The sequence below is a fragment of the Hipposideros armiger genome, unplaced genomic scaffold, assembly GCF_001890085.2.
Source record: "Hipposideros armiger isolate ML-2016 unplaced genomic scaffold, ASM189008v1 scaffold_1097, whole genome shotgun sequence".
In the NCBI taxonomy this organism is placed as follows: Eukaryota; Metazoa; Chordata; class Mammalia; order Chiroptera; family Hipposideridae; genus Hipposideros; species Hipposideros armiger.
The window spans coordinates 244,931-260,395 of NW_017732447.1; the positions used below are offsets into that span (position 1 = coordinate 244,931).

Sequence of the window (15,465 nt, forward strand, 5' to 3'; positions counted from 1 at the left end):
CACCACTCGGCCGGCCCCCTGACCAATAGATTTCAACATATAAAATACATAAGATTTTTACTTAGAGTTACATTTTCAGTGTTTACCTATATTTGAAAGTGAATGTTTAGATATAATAGTAAATCCAGGTTATGTGCCTCCCTCCGCCTTTGGTGTTACTATTATTTTAATGAGATTTGATGACTGACTGTACAATCACATAATTATTGGTTATGCACAAGTTCTAAGAAACTAGAAATTATATTAAAGTAGGTGTTTTGGAGATTTGGCCTTCCTGAGGCTAAAGCCAAGCAGCAGATATTTGCTTAAAACCAAAGACAAATCTCAGTGCTTCTCTAAATTACTTACATGACCTTTGATGTTTGGTTTCTTAACTGCTAGCTTTGTGGGTGTTTACCTTTCAACATTGTCAATTTTAATAGAATTTCTCTATTAACAAAAAATGATGGAGGAATGCATTTGGATGAGTATAGCATAATTTGGTTTGAAATGAAATTGTAAAACTACACCAGCAATTTGATCTTTTTCATAGATACATTCTGATGATAATGGTGGGCACTTAAAAATACAACTCTCATTATAGTTTAATTTTAGATAAGTAGAAAAATGTGGTCTTAAAGTTATTTTGTAGTTATCGTTTTGTTTCACACTTTTAAATTGTCTAAAATATTATTGATTGACTGCTAGCCAGATCCTCATTTGGCTGCTGAGGAAGAAGCTAAAAGATTGGAAGAACTACAAAAGCAAGCAGCAAAAGAGAGAATGGAACGGAATGAAAAGGCACATGTACGGGGTTTCCAAGCAATGAAAAAGATTCATTTGGCTCAAGTAAGTTAAATTCTGGCTGTGACCACTACTGATAGATTTATGGATAGCACTGCGGAACTGATTAGTGAATGTGCTCACACTATGGAAGTATGAAGAATGTGAAAATATAATCTGAGTCATGATTTCAAGTTCCCTGACTTTCTTTTACCTCATGTTTCAAATTCAGCTTGGGCTTAGCTGTTCTCACTTAAAGTATATTGCTATTCTAAAACTTTGACTAGATGAATTTATTAAAAGTTTAATATTTTAATCAGTTCAAAAATAACATGAGAAGAAATTAATCACTTTTCTAATTATTTGAATTGCATTTCTGATCTGCAAATTTTAGGATTCAATTCATTAAATATTTATTGAGCAAAGCACTTGATGGCTTTGTAGAGAATTGATTCAAAGGCAGAGGCATGGTCCTTGCTGTCAAGGAGCTTTGAAAAAGCGACTGTTTCAGAGTTGCAAAATACATACAATGAAAACTGGCTTTATCATTTTTGCTTCACTTCTGTCATGCCTATTCAGGGAGTGTTTATTCTTTTTTAAAGATTTTTATTGGGGAATTGGGGGATGGGAACAGTGCTGGGGAATTGGGGGAAGAGGAATAGACAAGTCACTGTCCTTTTGTTCTTCAGTCTAGTTGAGGAGGACGTTGCTTCACTGGCCCAAGTTGGCACCATCATTGCGCTCTTCCCGGGCAAGGCAGATCAGTTGCCGGCTTCTGGACGGCCACTCACTGCGGCTGCTGGCCGCTCACGCTGGCTGCTTGCTACACACGGTAGCCCATGGCAACCCATTGTAGCAGTGGTTGCAGCCTACGCCATCACTGGCGACTCATGGCAGCCCAGCTCCAAGGTGAGCTGTTGTTCAGCATCTTAGCTGTAGAGGGCAGTGTCACTGGCCCTCATATGTGGGATCCGAACCAGGATCCTCTGGCGTCCCAATCCAGCTCTTAACCAATGTGCCACTCGGCCGGCCCCTGGAGTGTTTATTCTTGAAACAGCATAAAAATGATTCACCTTTTTAGGAGTCTGATTTTATGTTCTGTATTTGACTAATTTATTTGGGTGTTTTAAACACTCAGGAATGAGTTTTTAAGTACTTCTGGATAGGAATTAAATGCCTATCTTTTTAAACTGTCTTATATAGTTTGAACTGAATTATGACCTTCTTTCGTAAATTTTTAGCTTTTATAAACTGTGAGTAAATTATGACTAAAATAACTGAATGTCTGAATTATTACCAGTAGTTCTCATCTAAGTTTTAAACCTATAGAAAAAAAATGTGAAAGCATCATAAACTGATCACATTCTTCCACAAATCAATAGTTTTCAATGGTTAAGAAAGTAGACTCCACAGTCTGCCTAAATTTTTCTCCCTTCTTCACTGCTTTGCTGCTTGGTTTCAGGCAGGTTACATAACCTCTCTGAACTCTTTTTCATCATCTGTTTTGCGAGGATTAAATGAGCTTAGTAAAGCCCCTAGAATTGTGCCTTGAATTTTATAAGCTCAGTGGTAGTGGTAGTTGTTATTATAAGTAATTCAAGTAGAAAAACCTGCTACGATTTTAGAGAATTTAATGGGATGATTTGAATCTTAATATAAATGAAATAAATTTGTTCATAATTTGATACTTTTTCAGGGCATGGCAAAAAAAGTTTATCTTCAAATGACAAAATATTTAAAACTTTACATAAGAATGAGTAGTGTGTGTATATGTTATCACCTGACAAACACTCTATTATACAGGCTCTCCACCTCTTTCTAGACTTCGTGTCTCTTACACAAAATTAGTGTCAAAACCATGGAATCTTACTACTGTTAGAGCATTTTTTCCCCCTCTCTGAACTTTTTTGCTATAGACCCCATTGTGCCCTGGGATCTTATTTCCTGCTAATGTCTATTGTAACTGTTTGGCCTCTATCTGCCTCTTTATCTTTTTTCCTTAGCTACCTTTGCCTTCTATGCCCTATCTATAATGAACAGCGTTCTTTCTCTGAACACCCCATGCCTTCACCTCCATACCTTTGTGCTTCATTTGTTATTTTTCACTTTTATCTGGCTAAATCCTCATGCCAAGGGATGAGAGCTCTTTCCTTATGCCCCTTCCCTGTCCTCCACCACCAAAATTCGGTTGGATAACCTCATTAAAACATGTGCTTAAACTTCCATATTAGCCGGACTCTAAGCTAAAAGAGATGAGATACTTACAAACCCTCTTTAGTAGTGGTGATTTCTAAGAGTGTGAAGTAATAAGAAGTATCATCTGTTAAGCCACAGTCACTCTAGCTCTTGGTGCCTACCTGAGACTGGTATATGCTGCTGGCTCTGAGGAGAACTGGCACAAAATACATTGCAGAAGCCATGGCAACTTACATAGAACATAACTTCATGACTATCCTGAGAAAGAACTGTAAGTGGCAGATACTTTTGAAGCTTTGTGGCCTAATCAGTACCACCATCTTACAGCGCTTACTAATAGAATACTAATTACCTGTTTGTTAGTCTGGAGGCTATGGGTGAGATTATGTCTTTAGCATCTATCATGGTGTCTGGCATTCAGTAAATATTATTTTTTGAATGAATAAATTAATTAATATACTTCTGTGGCAGAACAAATGGTAGAGGAGGGAAGGGAACCCGAGGCCTTGTTTCCTCAGCATTTCTCCACTTTTCCCTCACTATCAATGTTACTATTCAAAATTTGTGACTCAGCTTTTGTTAATTAATTCTCTTTATTCTTGAAGAATCAAGAGAAACTAATGAAAGAACTCAAACAGCTACAACAAGAGGACCTGGCACGTAGGAGACAGACTGTAGCAAGAATGCCACCACAACTACTCGAACTTCCATACAAACGTAATGAAATGAAAGAAGATTGGCAGAGAGAACTAGAATTTGCCTTCGAAGACATGTACAATGCAGACAATAGTAAGATATTTTCAGTTCACTTTCAATAATTATTTTAAATGTTTTGGTGGGAAAATATATTTGTATTATGAAGCAATTTTTATTTTGAAATGGATTTTCTATTTGAAAGAGGACCTTTATTTTAGACTTAGAGACTATGATGGCCTTTAAATTTTTATGCTCAAGTTCTTTTTAGTCATTTTGGAATGGAAACATGTCTCTCTATTTCTTTATTGAGAGGTGAAAGGAAACCTGATTTTGCACCTTGAACCAGAGCCTTTGCCCACTGGGACTGATCAGATCCAAGATGAAGAACTGGACCTTTCATTGGAGCACGAAAATTTAGGCGAAACTGAAAACCTTCCAGCGAAAATGAGTTTTAGTGAAGCAAACGGTAAAAACTTCTGAGCTGAGTATAACATTATTTTATAGATAAAAATGCTAATCATTCACCAACAGTTAGAAAAGTTGGGTCTAATTTAAGTGCAAACAATGACTCGTACTAATAGGAGTGATAGAAGGAAGAAACGATGTTTTCAGATTTCCATTATTAAAGATCCTTTTCATATACATAGGAGGAAAGTTCCTTTATATATATATATATATATATATATATATACTGAAGATTTTTAGGTTATTTGGTTTAGATATTTAATGCTGAATTCATGTGCAAGGTCAGCAATTTTTTAGACTTCCATCAAATCACCAGAGATCCTAAGAGATCCTATTGTGTTAACTACTGCTAGGCCCTTCATGTATAATGATGAATAGCACAAACTTAGATCTCTCTTCTAAACTTTCTCTCTTCACATTCTGAACTTTTTCACTGGGCTGTCGCACAAGTACTTAAAACTTATTGTCTAACATAGTTATCCTCCCTTGCCTACTGACACCTTATTTTCCTGTCTTCCTCGTCCTAGTGAATGATACCACAGTCTGCAGTTATCCAAGCCAGCCCAGCGCAAGTTACCTCTACCACCTCCCTCTCTTTTACTCTGCATCTCTTTAAAGACCAAGTCCTCTTCATTTTGACCTCTTTTTACCCCCACACCTACTAATGTTGCCTTTGTTCAAAACCACTCAGGCTTTCTTAATCATATGCACCCTACACTGTGGATGCATAGCTTTTTGGGGTTCCAACTTTATGGGGGTCTCCTATTAGACTTCCTGGGTGAGGGCTCTAGGCTTTATCCCTGCCCCTGTGCCCACTCCCTGTCCAAACAAAGTGTCAGGTTATTGGGGTTTGGCATAAACTTCAGAAGATAGTTTCAGGACTCACTTGCCTTCCAGAATTCTCACTTAACTTCATTTTTGGCCTCTGCAGAATCTCTTATTTTCTTGCCAGATCAGCAGTGCCTTTAAGAAGGTATTTTACTATTTCTTCCAGCTTTTTTAGTTGTTTCATTGGGAATATCGTTCAGATCTCTAGTTTGTCAGTTATAAATCCTGCCTTATCTAAAGGGACAGTTACTCTTCAGCTCCTGCCTCTCCCATTTGGGATTGCTGGGTTGGTGTTGCCAACTATCTTGATTTTGCAAAAGGATCTGTTTTTAAATCCTTATTTTTAATTATTGGCAATTAATTTATTTCTTAAAAATGAGTGAGTCACAGACTAATGGCGAGTGAAAGAAGCCAGGCAGAAAAGACTACTTAAGTATAATTCCATATTTATATGAAGTTAAAGGAAAAAAACATGCAAAACTAACCTGGTCTAGAATAGAGATTAGAATAGTGGTTATCTTTAGGGGTGTATTCACTGGCAAGGGGCATGAAGGAGTTTTCTAGGTGTAGTAAATGTTCCACATGATGATTTGGATGGTGTTACATAGATATATTGGGTCTTGGGAAAAGCCATGTTTGCAACACATAGCACTAGTTCATTTTTGGAAGTGCTAGAGTCATTTGCATCTATGTTATTGCTATGTCATTTGACAGCTGACAGTTCTAGCTTCAGTCTAAAAAAAAAATTGAGTGATTTGGTTGAGTTTTGGAGATTTTGTAACAAGTTGAAGATGGAAGACCAAACTTTGCATTTTTGCCATATTTTACTGTTTTACTTCCATAAAGGGAAGAACGTGCGTCAAGCTTGTGAAAAGTTTCATAAAGTTTACGGTGACAATGCTCTACAAGCACGTCAGTGCCAATGATGGTTCAAGAAGTTCCATGCTGGTGATTTTTATCTCAACGACGCTCCTCGGTCAAGGAGGCCCACTGAGGTTGATGATGACAAAATAAAGCCATTGATCGAGTCAAACCCACCTTACACGACACGAGAGATTGCAGAAACATTGAACATCCATCATTCAAGCGTTCACAACCCCTTGAAGAAGCTGGGATACGTAAGCAAGCTTGATATTTGGGTTCCGCATGAACTCAAAGAAGTTCATTTGACGGTGCGTATAAACATCTGCAATATGCTCATTAAATGAGAGGAAAACGATCCTTTTTTGAAGCAACTGATAACTGGTGATGGGAAGTGATTGTTTACAACAATGTGGTTCGCAAATGGTCTTGGTCCCAATGTGATGATTCGCCTCAAACGACATCGAAAGCTGACATTCATCAGAGGAGGGTTATGCTCTCAGTGTGGTGGGAATTTAAACGTGTTGAGTTTTTCAAGCTCCTACCAAGGAACCAAACAGTCAATTCGAATATGTACTGTTGGCAGTTGGACAGTTTGAATGAATCCATCATCCAGAAATGTCTAGAGCTTGTTAATTATAAAGGAGTTCTATCGTGACAATGCGAGACCACACACGTTTGATCACCCGTCAAAAATTTTTGGAGCTTGGATGGGATGTGTTGCCACACCCACCATACTTGCCTGATCTTGTGCCATCAGACTTCCACTTGTTTCGCTCTCTTCAAAACTCCTAGGGCCGACTGAGTGGCGTGTTGGTTAAGAGCTGGCTTGGGACGCCAGAGGGGCGATGGCGACAGCGAGGCTGCAGCCCCTGCTGCAGTGGGTTGCCATGGGCTACCGTGTGTAGCCAGCAGCCAGCATGAGCAGCCAGCAGGTGCAGTGAGCCGCCGTCCAGAAGCCGGCGACTGATCTGCCTCGCCCAGGAAGAGCGCAGTGATGGTGCCAACTTGGGCCAGTGAAGCAACGTCCTCCACTAGACTGAAGAACAAAAGGACAGCAACTTGTCTGTTCCCCTTCCCCCAATTCCCCAATAAAAAAAAAAATCTAAAAAAAAACTCCTTGCGTGGTATAACGTTCAATTCTGATGAGACTGTAAATGAGCACCTTGTTCAGTTTTTTTCAAATAAAGACAGGTTCTTCTATGAACCAGGAATTATGAAGCTCACTGAAAGATGGCAAAAATTATCGAACAAAATGGGCCATATATCATTGATTGATCTTTGTTGTTTATATAAATAAATGACCTTTGAAAAACAGACAAAATACATCATGGGCCGGCCAAGTGGTTAAGAGTTGGCTTGGGGCGCCAGCTCTGAGCAGCAAGGCCCCGGTTCGGATCCCACATTAGGGCCAGTGATTCTGCGTCCTCTACAACTAAGATGCTGAACAACAGCTCACCTGGAGCTGGGCTACCGTGAGTCGCCAGCGACGGTGTAGACTGCAGTGAAGCTACAGTGGGCTGCCGTAAGCTACCATGAGTGGCTGGCAGCCAGCGTAAGCTGCCAAGAGCTGCCGTGAGCAGCCGTCCAGTCGCTGGTGACCGATTTGCCTCACCCGGGAAGAGTGCAATGATAATACCAACATGGGCCAGTGAAGCGACGTCCTCCACAACTAGACTGAAGAACAAAAGGACAGCAACTTGTCTGTTCCCCTTCCCTGATTCCTCAACGGTGTTCCCCTCCCCCACTTCCCCAATAAAATCTTTAAAAAAAAAAAAAACACGTCATGACTTTTCCAAAGACCCAATATATGTAAAATTCACTGAGCTGTACTTAAGTTTTGTGCAATTTATTTTTTGTAGGTTATAACTCAGAAAGTTTGAAGAAAAATTTGGGTCAGACAAAACCAGCCTACAAGTTTTCAACCTCTGTAGATTTTAAAAATATTATTCCTTGATTAAGTCAGAGAACTATGTATTTGCAACCTAGTTTTGTCCCCTTAGAGAATTGTTAGTACGGTACTGAGTTTTGGCATTATACCATATGGAAGAATGTTTTGAGGAAACAAGAAGAATTTTTTTTTAACTGTAGAGGTCTCCTTATGATAGGTGGGAATAATTTAGAAGCACTTGATTTGCTTTTAGTTTATAATTAGTATTGTTTTCCTTTGTAGTATATTAAGAAGTAGAGAGCCATGTTTGGGACCCTTCTCTAGCATTGAGTATAGAACCTTACAGCACATATTTTGAAGGCTAATCTTACCCACAAATTAATTCAGAGGTAATGCGTTCTGACATCATTTAGCAAGTAGAATAAACATGTTCCTGATAAGTTTTTAAGCTGGAAATTTGTGTTGTACGCATATTGTTGGAAAATAGTTGAATTTTGGTGGCTTTATTTAAATTTAAGTTGAAAAATTCTGGTTATAAAGTTGTGATTGGGGTTGAATAGCATATATAGTGTTAAATTATAAATAGGAAAATAAAGTTGTGCTTTTGTTTTAACGGGTGGTTGTATATCGGTAACAGTGTAAAGATAGAATAATTTGCCTGGTATATATATATATATATAATAGTTGCTGAATAATTTTTTTTTCTTTTAGTTCCCTTGGCAATGAAGACTCAACAGCTTCCTTCAAAAATTCTTTTTAAAAAATTACTAAATAAGATCCGAAGCCAAAAATCTCTCTGGACAATTAAATCCATGTCTGAGGATGACAGTGAAATGATTACGACTGTTACTGAAACCGAGAGTAAAGCACCAACAGTTGAATCAGAAACAACTACTATCGAAGAGAGAACATTTTCTGGGCAGGAGCAAGGTACTTCTCATTTTGTAGTCTGTCAACCCTCTCTAAGTTATTAAAAAATATGCTCATTCCTGAAAAATCTGATAGTGGTCCAAAGCAAGAAGATGTTTTAAAGCCCATAATGCTGCTACTTAAAGGCAATAAATGTTAAAAACTTTAGTGAATCTCCTTCCAGACCACTTTCAATGTAGTAGAGTATTCATATATATTAATCCCAATGTAATTGATGAAACGAAATTAACCAGTTTCCTGTTGTTAATGCATTTAGGCTGGGTCTAAGTTTTCTTGTTATTTCTTATGCTGCAGTGAGCATTCTTTTAGCAAAGTCTTTGCCCACAGCTTGACATATTTCCTTAGGAACAAGTCTTGAAAGAATTCCTGAAGGAGATGAACATGTTAACAGCTTTGGAGTGGACTGTGTATTGTGTGTTTATTCTTAGAGTTTTATCTTCTGGATTGTTTTAAGAATGTGACTGGATTTGTATGGAAATGTTTTGCTACCAGGATTCTAAAAGAAGTGACTTGTAGTTTGGATTTTAGATTTAAAGTACAATAGAAAGCCTTCTGGAAACAGTTTCTTCAGTTGACCTCTTGACCCCTCTCCTGCTGCATCCTACCACTGGCTCCTTCAGGGTTTCCTCAGCTGCTTATCTTCATCTCTACAACCACTGGTCATTTCCCCCAGAGCTTGTTTCTCACATCTCTTATCTTTGTATCAACACTTGCTAGTTTTGATCTCTAATGTCAATACTTTATGATCTGTACACTGATGATTTTCAAGGGTGTCTCTCTAGGCTTGGATTCTCCTTTGAACTCCACTCTTTTTTCTTTTTTTTTTTAATAAAAAAGAATTTTTTTTTTTTAAGATTTTTTTTTTATTGGGAAATTGGGAGATGGGAACAGCGCTGGGGAATTGGGGGAAGGGGAGTAGACAAGTTGCTGTCATTTTGTTCTTCAGTCTAGTTGTGGAGGACGTTGCTTCACTAGCCCAAGTTGGCACCATCACTGCACTCTTCCTGGGTGAGGCAGATCAGTCGCTGGCTTCTGGACGGCCGCTCATGCTGGCTGCTGGCTACACACGGTAGCCAATGGAAACCCACTGCAGCAGGGGTCGCAGCCTACGCCATCGCCGTCGACTCACAGCAGCCCAGCTCCAGGTTGAGCTGTTGTTCAGCATCTTAGCTATAGAGGGCAGTGTCACTGGTCCTCATATGTAGGATCTGAACCGGGGCCCTCTGGCATCCCAAGCCAGTTCTTAACCAACGTGCCACTCTGCCGGCCCTGAACTCCACTGTTTTAAATGTCTGTTTGACATCTTCCCTTGTATCTCTGATTGCAACTTAAAAGTTTTCCAGAACTGAATTCTTGATATCCCCTTCCACCCTACACCTGCTTTTTCTATAATCTTCCACCTTTCGATATGCGTAAGTGGTAGTAAAATTCTCTTGCTCAAACCAAAAACCTTGTTATTCTGGTTCCCCTCTTTTATATCCTACATCCAAACCATCAGCAAATCTTGTTGGTCCTACCCTCAAAATATTATCTAAAGTCCAATGATTTCTCACTGCCGGCCCATCCTAGTTTAAGCCATGTTCAATCTCTAGTGTAGATTCTTGCATTAGCCTCCTACGTGGTCTTCTGTTTTCAGTTTTGCACCTTCCTGCTGTAGCCTATTCCCAGAAACACCCTGTTAAAACATACATCCGCTCATGTCATTCCTCTGGGAGAAGTTCTCCAACAACCGCCGATTTCATTCAGTAAAACCCAAAAGTGCTCTCGGGCGTCAGAGCCTTATGTGATCTCTACACAACACGCACCCTCCCCCACCACGTGTCTCATCCCCGTTCTCGCTCTGACTTCATTTTCTACCACACCTGAGGCTCTGGCTTCCTCATTGTTCCTCAAACACAGCAGACATGACTCCCATGGTCTTTGCAGTTGCTGGCCTTTTTGGCTAGAATGCACTTGGATATTTTTATGGCTCACTCTCTCATTTTCTTTAGATATTGGCTCAGATATCACTTTCTTAATAAGGCCTTCTCTTACTGCTCTATATAAAATGGCAAGCTCCTACCCGTCCCCAAACCCTTCACTTTCTATCCCCTTTACCCTGCTTTTTCTCCATAGCTCTTAACATTTGATGGACCATAAATTTACTTTTTTATTTGCTTCTTCATACCTATCTCTCTCTACCCTGAGTACCCTCCAATCCTGGAATATAACATCCATGAGGGTGGGAGCTTGGTTTTGTTCATCTCTATATCCCCAGAGCCTAGACTAGTGCCTTATACATAAAAGATGCTCAGTTAATATTTGTTGAATTAATTGAATAGCTTAACGCAAGAAAACTAAGTTTGGAAGTCAGGCATAAATATGATCATTAAAGCCATGGGCATGGAAGAGGTCTTTGAGGGGAAAGAATTCAGTGAGAAGAAGGCTTATAAGACCACCTACAGGACTCTAGCATTTAGAACATGGCGAGAAAAGGGGCAAATTGCAAAGGCAGTTAAAACGAATAGCCAAAAAAAAGGTGATTTTGAAAAAGGCCTGTAGGAGTATGCCTTCCCCAGTCTACTGTTGCTTCATTTACCCCCTTGTCTCACTATACCCATGTGCATCGATCCTCTTTCAGTTCCTTGAATGAGCCAAGTTGTTTCTATCCTCACAGGGCCTTAATACCTGCTGATCTGTCTGGAAAGGTCCCCTATCCATATCTGCATTCTTTACCAGGCTTATTTCTTCCTTACCTTTCAGGTGTCTGCTTAAGTGTCATCTTCTAAGAGAAATCTCACCTGAGTCCCTAGTCTAATTCAAATTCCCCTGTAACACTCTGTTGCACAACCCTTTATTACTCTTATATAGTACTTCTCACAGTCTCTCATTTTATAATTGTTTTCTAGGATAATTATATAATGTTTCTGCTCCCACTCACCCTGTAAAACCCCTTTGAGGCCCTATTTACCATGGCATCCCCAGGATGTAGCACATAGATAGGTGCTGAATGAGTAAGTGTGTGAATGAATGAGTGAATGAATGCATGCATGCTTGATGCAATTTCTGGCTATCCTGATATGATTACTTTAACTTCCTTCTCTGCTCTGGTTTCATAAATAATAATCCTAATTTCTATATATATCAGAGATACAATTAAATTTCTTTAGCTTCTCTTTTTAAACTCTGGTGCCTTGCTTATCCTACTCTGATGCTTTTCCATTGTTTAAACTGTCAGTGTGCCCTTGTTTTTTTTGTTTGTTTGTTTTTTTAAAGATTTTTTATTGGGGAATTGGGGGGATGGGAACAGTGCTGGGGAATTGGGGGAAGGGGAACAGACAAGTTGCTGTCGTTTTTTTGTCCTTCAGTCTAGTTGTGGATGACGTTGCTTCACTGGCCCAAGTTGGCACCATCATTGCACTCTTCCCGGGCGAGGCACATTAGTCGCCGGCTTCTGGACGGCCGCTCACTGCGGCTGCTGGCCGCTCACGCTGGCTGCTGGCTACATACGGTAGCCCATGGCAACCCACTGCAGCAGGGGTCGCAGCCTACGCCATCGCCGTCGACTCACGGCATCCCAGCTCCAGGTTGAGCTGTTGTTCAGCATCTTAGCTGTGGAGGGCAGTGTCACTGGCCCTCATATGTGGGATCCGAACCGGGGCCCTCTGGCGTCCCAAGCCAGTTCTTAACCATCGCGCAACTCAGCCGGCCTTCAGTGTGCCTTTTTAATGGGTTCTTATTCATTTTTTCCTTTTCACAATTTTAGTCTTCCATCTGTCTTATATCAGGCTCGAATTTAATGTATAAAATATGTGGTCATCTGGAGGTGACAGGATCTTAGTTAAATAAGACATTCAGGTGGACCAAGATTGAATTGTTACTCTGAATGCAGGTTTTTGTTACTTTGTTCAGATGTAAGCTTGACAGTGGTAATATGTTCATATTTATTTTCTGTTACAGTTGAAAGTGATACGCTAACAGTTGAAAGTGATATGCTAACAGTTGACTCTGGGCCACTTACTAGTGAAGATAAACCACTTTCTTTTGATGTAGACTCTGAAAAGGAACAAGGTATTTCTTTTTATGACATCCTCAAATTAAACTTTGATTCTTCAAATCTTTTTCCTAATAAAATTACATATAATGAATGGATTAAGGATATCCTGGCGGTGTCAGAATTCTAAATTATTGAAACTAATTTTTGTTTGGGGGATTCTCGTAGAAATAAAGGAGACTCAGCCTACCACAGCTGTGGCTCAGAGTTCAGTTCTACTTCATCCTCAAGAAGAAGCAGTCAGAATTAGAATGGCAGCAAGGCAGAAACAGGTAATTTGAAATTTCTATTTTTAAAGATTTGTTTCTTCCCCTAGGTTCTATATTTTATTTGACCAGTGAACTTTGTCTTAATGTCCAGCTAGTTTGATACCATTTCTTCTACTTTATTTTACACATGCAGCTGATAGAAGGCACTTACTTCATCTTCTCTTATACTACTCATTTGACGCTTATGGCATTCTGCTTTGTATTTTATACTTTTGTGTGTATTTTATCTTTCCTATAAAATTCATGAGTTTTTTAAAGGTGGAGACTCTTTAAAAAAATTCAATTCTACATAATTTCTGACATAATGAATGCCTTAAACCTAGGAAGTGCCCAGTAAATAGTTGTTGAATAAATGAGTCCCTGTCATAGTATTGGACACTCATCTGGGCTTCGTAATCCCAGAAGTTTTTTTGAAACATAGTATTTCAGAAGAAAATTTTTAATTCAACCTCTTCAACTATAATTTTTGTCCCATCTAATAAAATAATTTTTAAATACAAATTACCTTGAAAGAGGCTAATTATTACTCAGCCAGTCGGTTTATAGTTATAGCTTGTATAAAAGTACATCTGGGGAGTGGGAATTCTATGAGCCAGTATTCTCAGATAAATGTTTTCTAACCAATATTCCAAAGCAGTATTCTCCAGTAGAACTGTCTGTGGTAATGGAAGCGTTTCATATCTATGTCCAGTATGGTAGCGCTACATGGGCTGTTGCATATTTGAAATATGACTAGTGCAACTGAGGAACTGAATTTTGAATTGTATTTAATTTGAGTTAATTTCAGTTTAATAGTCAATATAGCTAGTGACTTTTGTATTGATAACGCAATTGTAGAGGTACTACAAAACAGCAAACAGTCTAAATTCAGTGGCTTTTATTAATGAGGAAAAGTAAGATGAAGATAGGAACTAAACTATAGTCTGATTAATTATTAATATTAACTATTGCCTGATTAGAAATAGGTAAAGTATCAGGTTTAGGCATTTTTTATTTTGAAAACCAGGTCATTCTTCATTACCTCTAGTAAAAGTGTTCCTCTTAATGAAATTTCACATACATTTCTTTTTCTACATATTCAGTATATATGTATGTATCATGTATGTATCGGGAACTGTCCAAGGTGCTGGATTTAGCAGGCAACAGACAGACTAATCCCTGTCCTCATGAAACTTAGTCAGCCTGACATATGTTCTTATTACTTGGAACTGTGTGTGTGTTGATGTAATATTAAAGTTTAGGTGTCATCCCTCTGCCATTGTCTGACCATCTGTTTCATACCTGACAGAAAAGATACAGAGTGTTGCTCATTGTATTATTATTTGGCTACTAGATAACTGCACCCCTTTATGGGTATGCCTAAGAAATCAATTTGTTTATGGAGGTTTTGTTATTGAATTTCTTTAGTAATTATTCTTACTGAGAGCAATGTAAAATTAAAGATGTGAACACAGAATTTGGCTGAGCATTATTTGCTGCTTCTCTGGAAGTGGGTCTTCAGTCATGATCAAGGTTTCCCTGTGTTCCCAGGAAATAGAAATAGTTAATGTGTTTATTTTTTTCTTTCCTTTTGCCTCTTTTTTAATTCTCTCACTTTTTCTCCTTTCCCCCCTTTCACTTCTGTCACTCTCCCTCCCTCTTGCAGCGGTGTAACAGAGATTAAACATCATCACTTTCTTCTCGGATAATTAGTACTCTTGGTGATAAGACCTATTTGTTTTCAATGTAATGCATACTATGAACTTTTCTTTTGTGTGAGTTTGTTGTTAATAGATTGATAGTTTTTTTGTTATTTAGATAATGGAAATAGAAGAGCAGAAGCAAAAACAGTTGGAATTACTTGAACAAATTGCACAACAGAAGTTAAGATTAGAAACTGATTGCTTCAGGGCTCAGCTAGAAGAAGCAAAAAGACAAAACACTCAACAGACTGGGGTAGGATGCGGGAAATTTCATTCCTACATATATATATATAAAAGTTTATATAATGGCTTTCATCTTTCAGTTTCTAGAGGGTGCCAGTACATGGGACCATGATTTGTATGTAGTGCGTATGTTGAGCTCTTGGATATGGCACTAAAAGAGAATAGCATATTACTTCATTTTTTTATAATGGAAGAGCCAGTCTTTTTTATTAAAAATAAAGCTATATGGAAGTTTACAATTATAGAACTTCATTCATATTAAATGCTTTAGTACTTGTTTCTGGTTGTCTTTTAATTGGTAGCATTTGTCTTTTTTTAGGTTGGCACTGCTCCAGCATCATGCACCATAAGTACTGATGAAGATAGTCATAGGCGGATGATTCGTAACTATCAGTATCACCTTTTACAGCAAAACAGGTATTAGCTTGGGTACAATTCATATGTTATAGTGTGTGGCTACATCTTCAGAATTTATTACTTTGTCTATGTGAAGATCTAATCGGGATTCCCTGAGAATTAGGGCACATAGATTTCTCAGAGGGCAATGTGAACATTGTTCCTTTTCCACCATGATTATGGCTAACCGTAGAATGCTGTTAAATTTAATGT

General features: G+C 38.6%; 1 protein-coding gene across 8 annotated transcripts in view; it reads left to right on the plus strand.

Moving 5' to 3' along the window:
* Positions 1 to 15,465, plus strand: part of CEP295 (centrosomal protein 295) — a 50,160-nt gene that overhangs the window by 13,982 nt on the left and 20,713 nt on the right. For 7 of the 8 annotated variants that reach the window (XM_019632195.1, XM_019632188.1, XM_019632187.1 and 4 more), the window contains 8 exons: positions 688 to 828; positions 3,564 to 3,747; positions 3,965 to 4,120; positions 8,411 to 8,629; positions 12,569 to 12,679; positions 12,831 to 12,934; positions 14,729 to 14,866; positions 15,176 to 15,273. In XM_019632195.1, coding sequence (XP_019487740.1) covers positions 688 to 828; positions 3,564 to 3,747; positions 3,965 to 4,120; positions 8,411 to 8,629; positions 12,569 to 12,679; positions 12,831 to 12,934; positions 14,729 to 14,866; positions 15,176 to 15,273 — 1,151 coding nt within the window. The remainder of the gene's footprint in view (positions 1 to 687; positions 829 to 3,563; positions 3,748 to 3,964; positions 4,121 to 8,410; positions 8,630 to 12,568; positions 12,680 to 12,830; positions 12,935 to 14,728; positions 14,867 to 15,175; positions 15,274 to 15,465) is intronic. The other variant, XM_019632193.1, reaches the window with a different exon arrangement.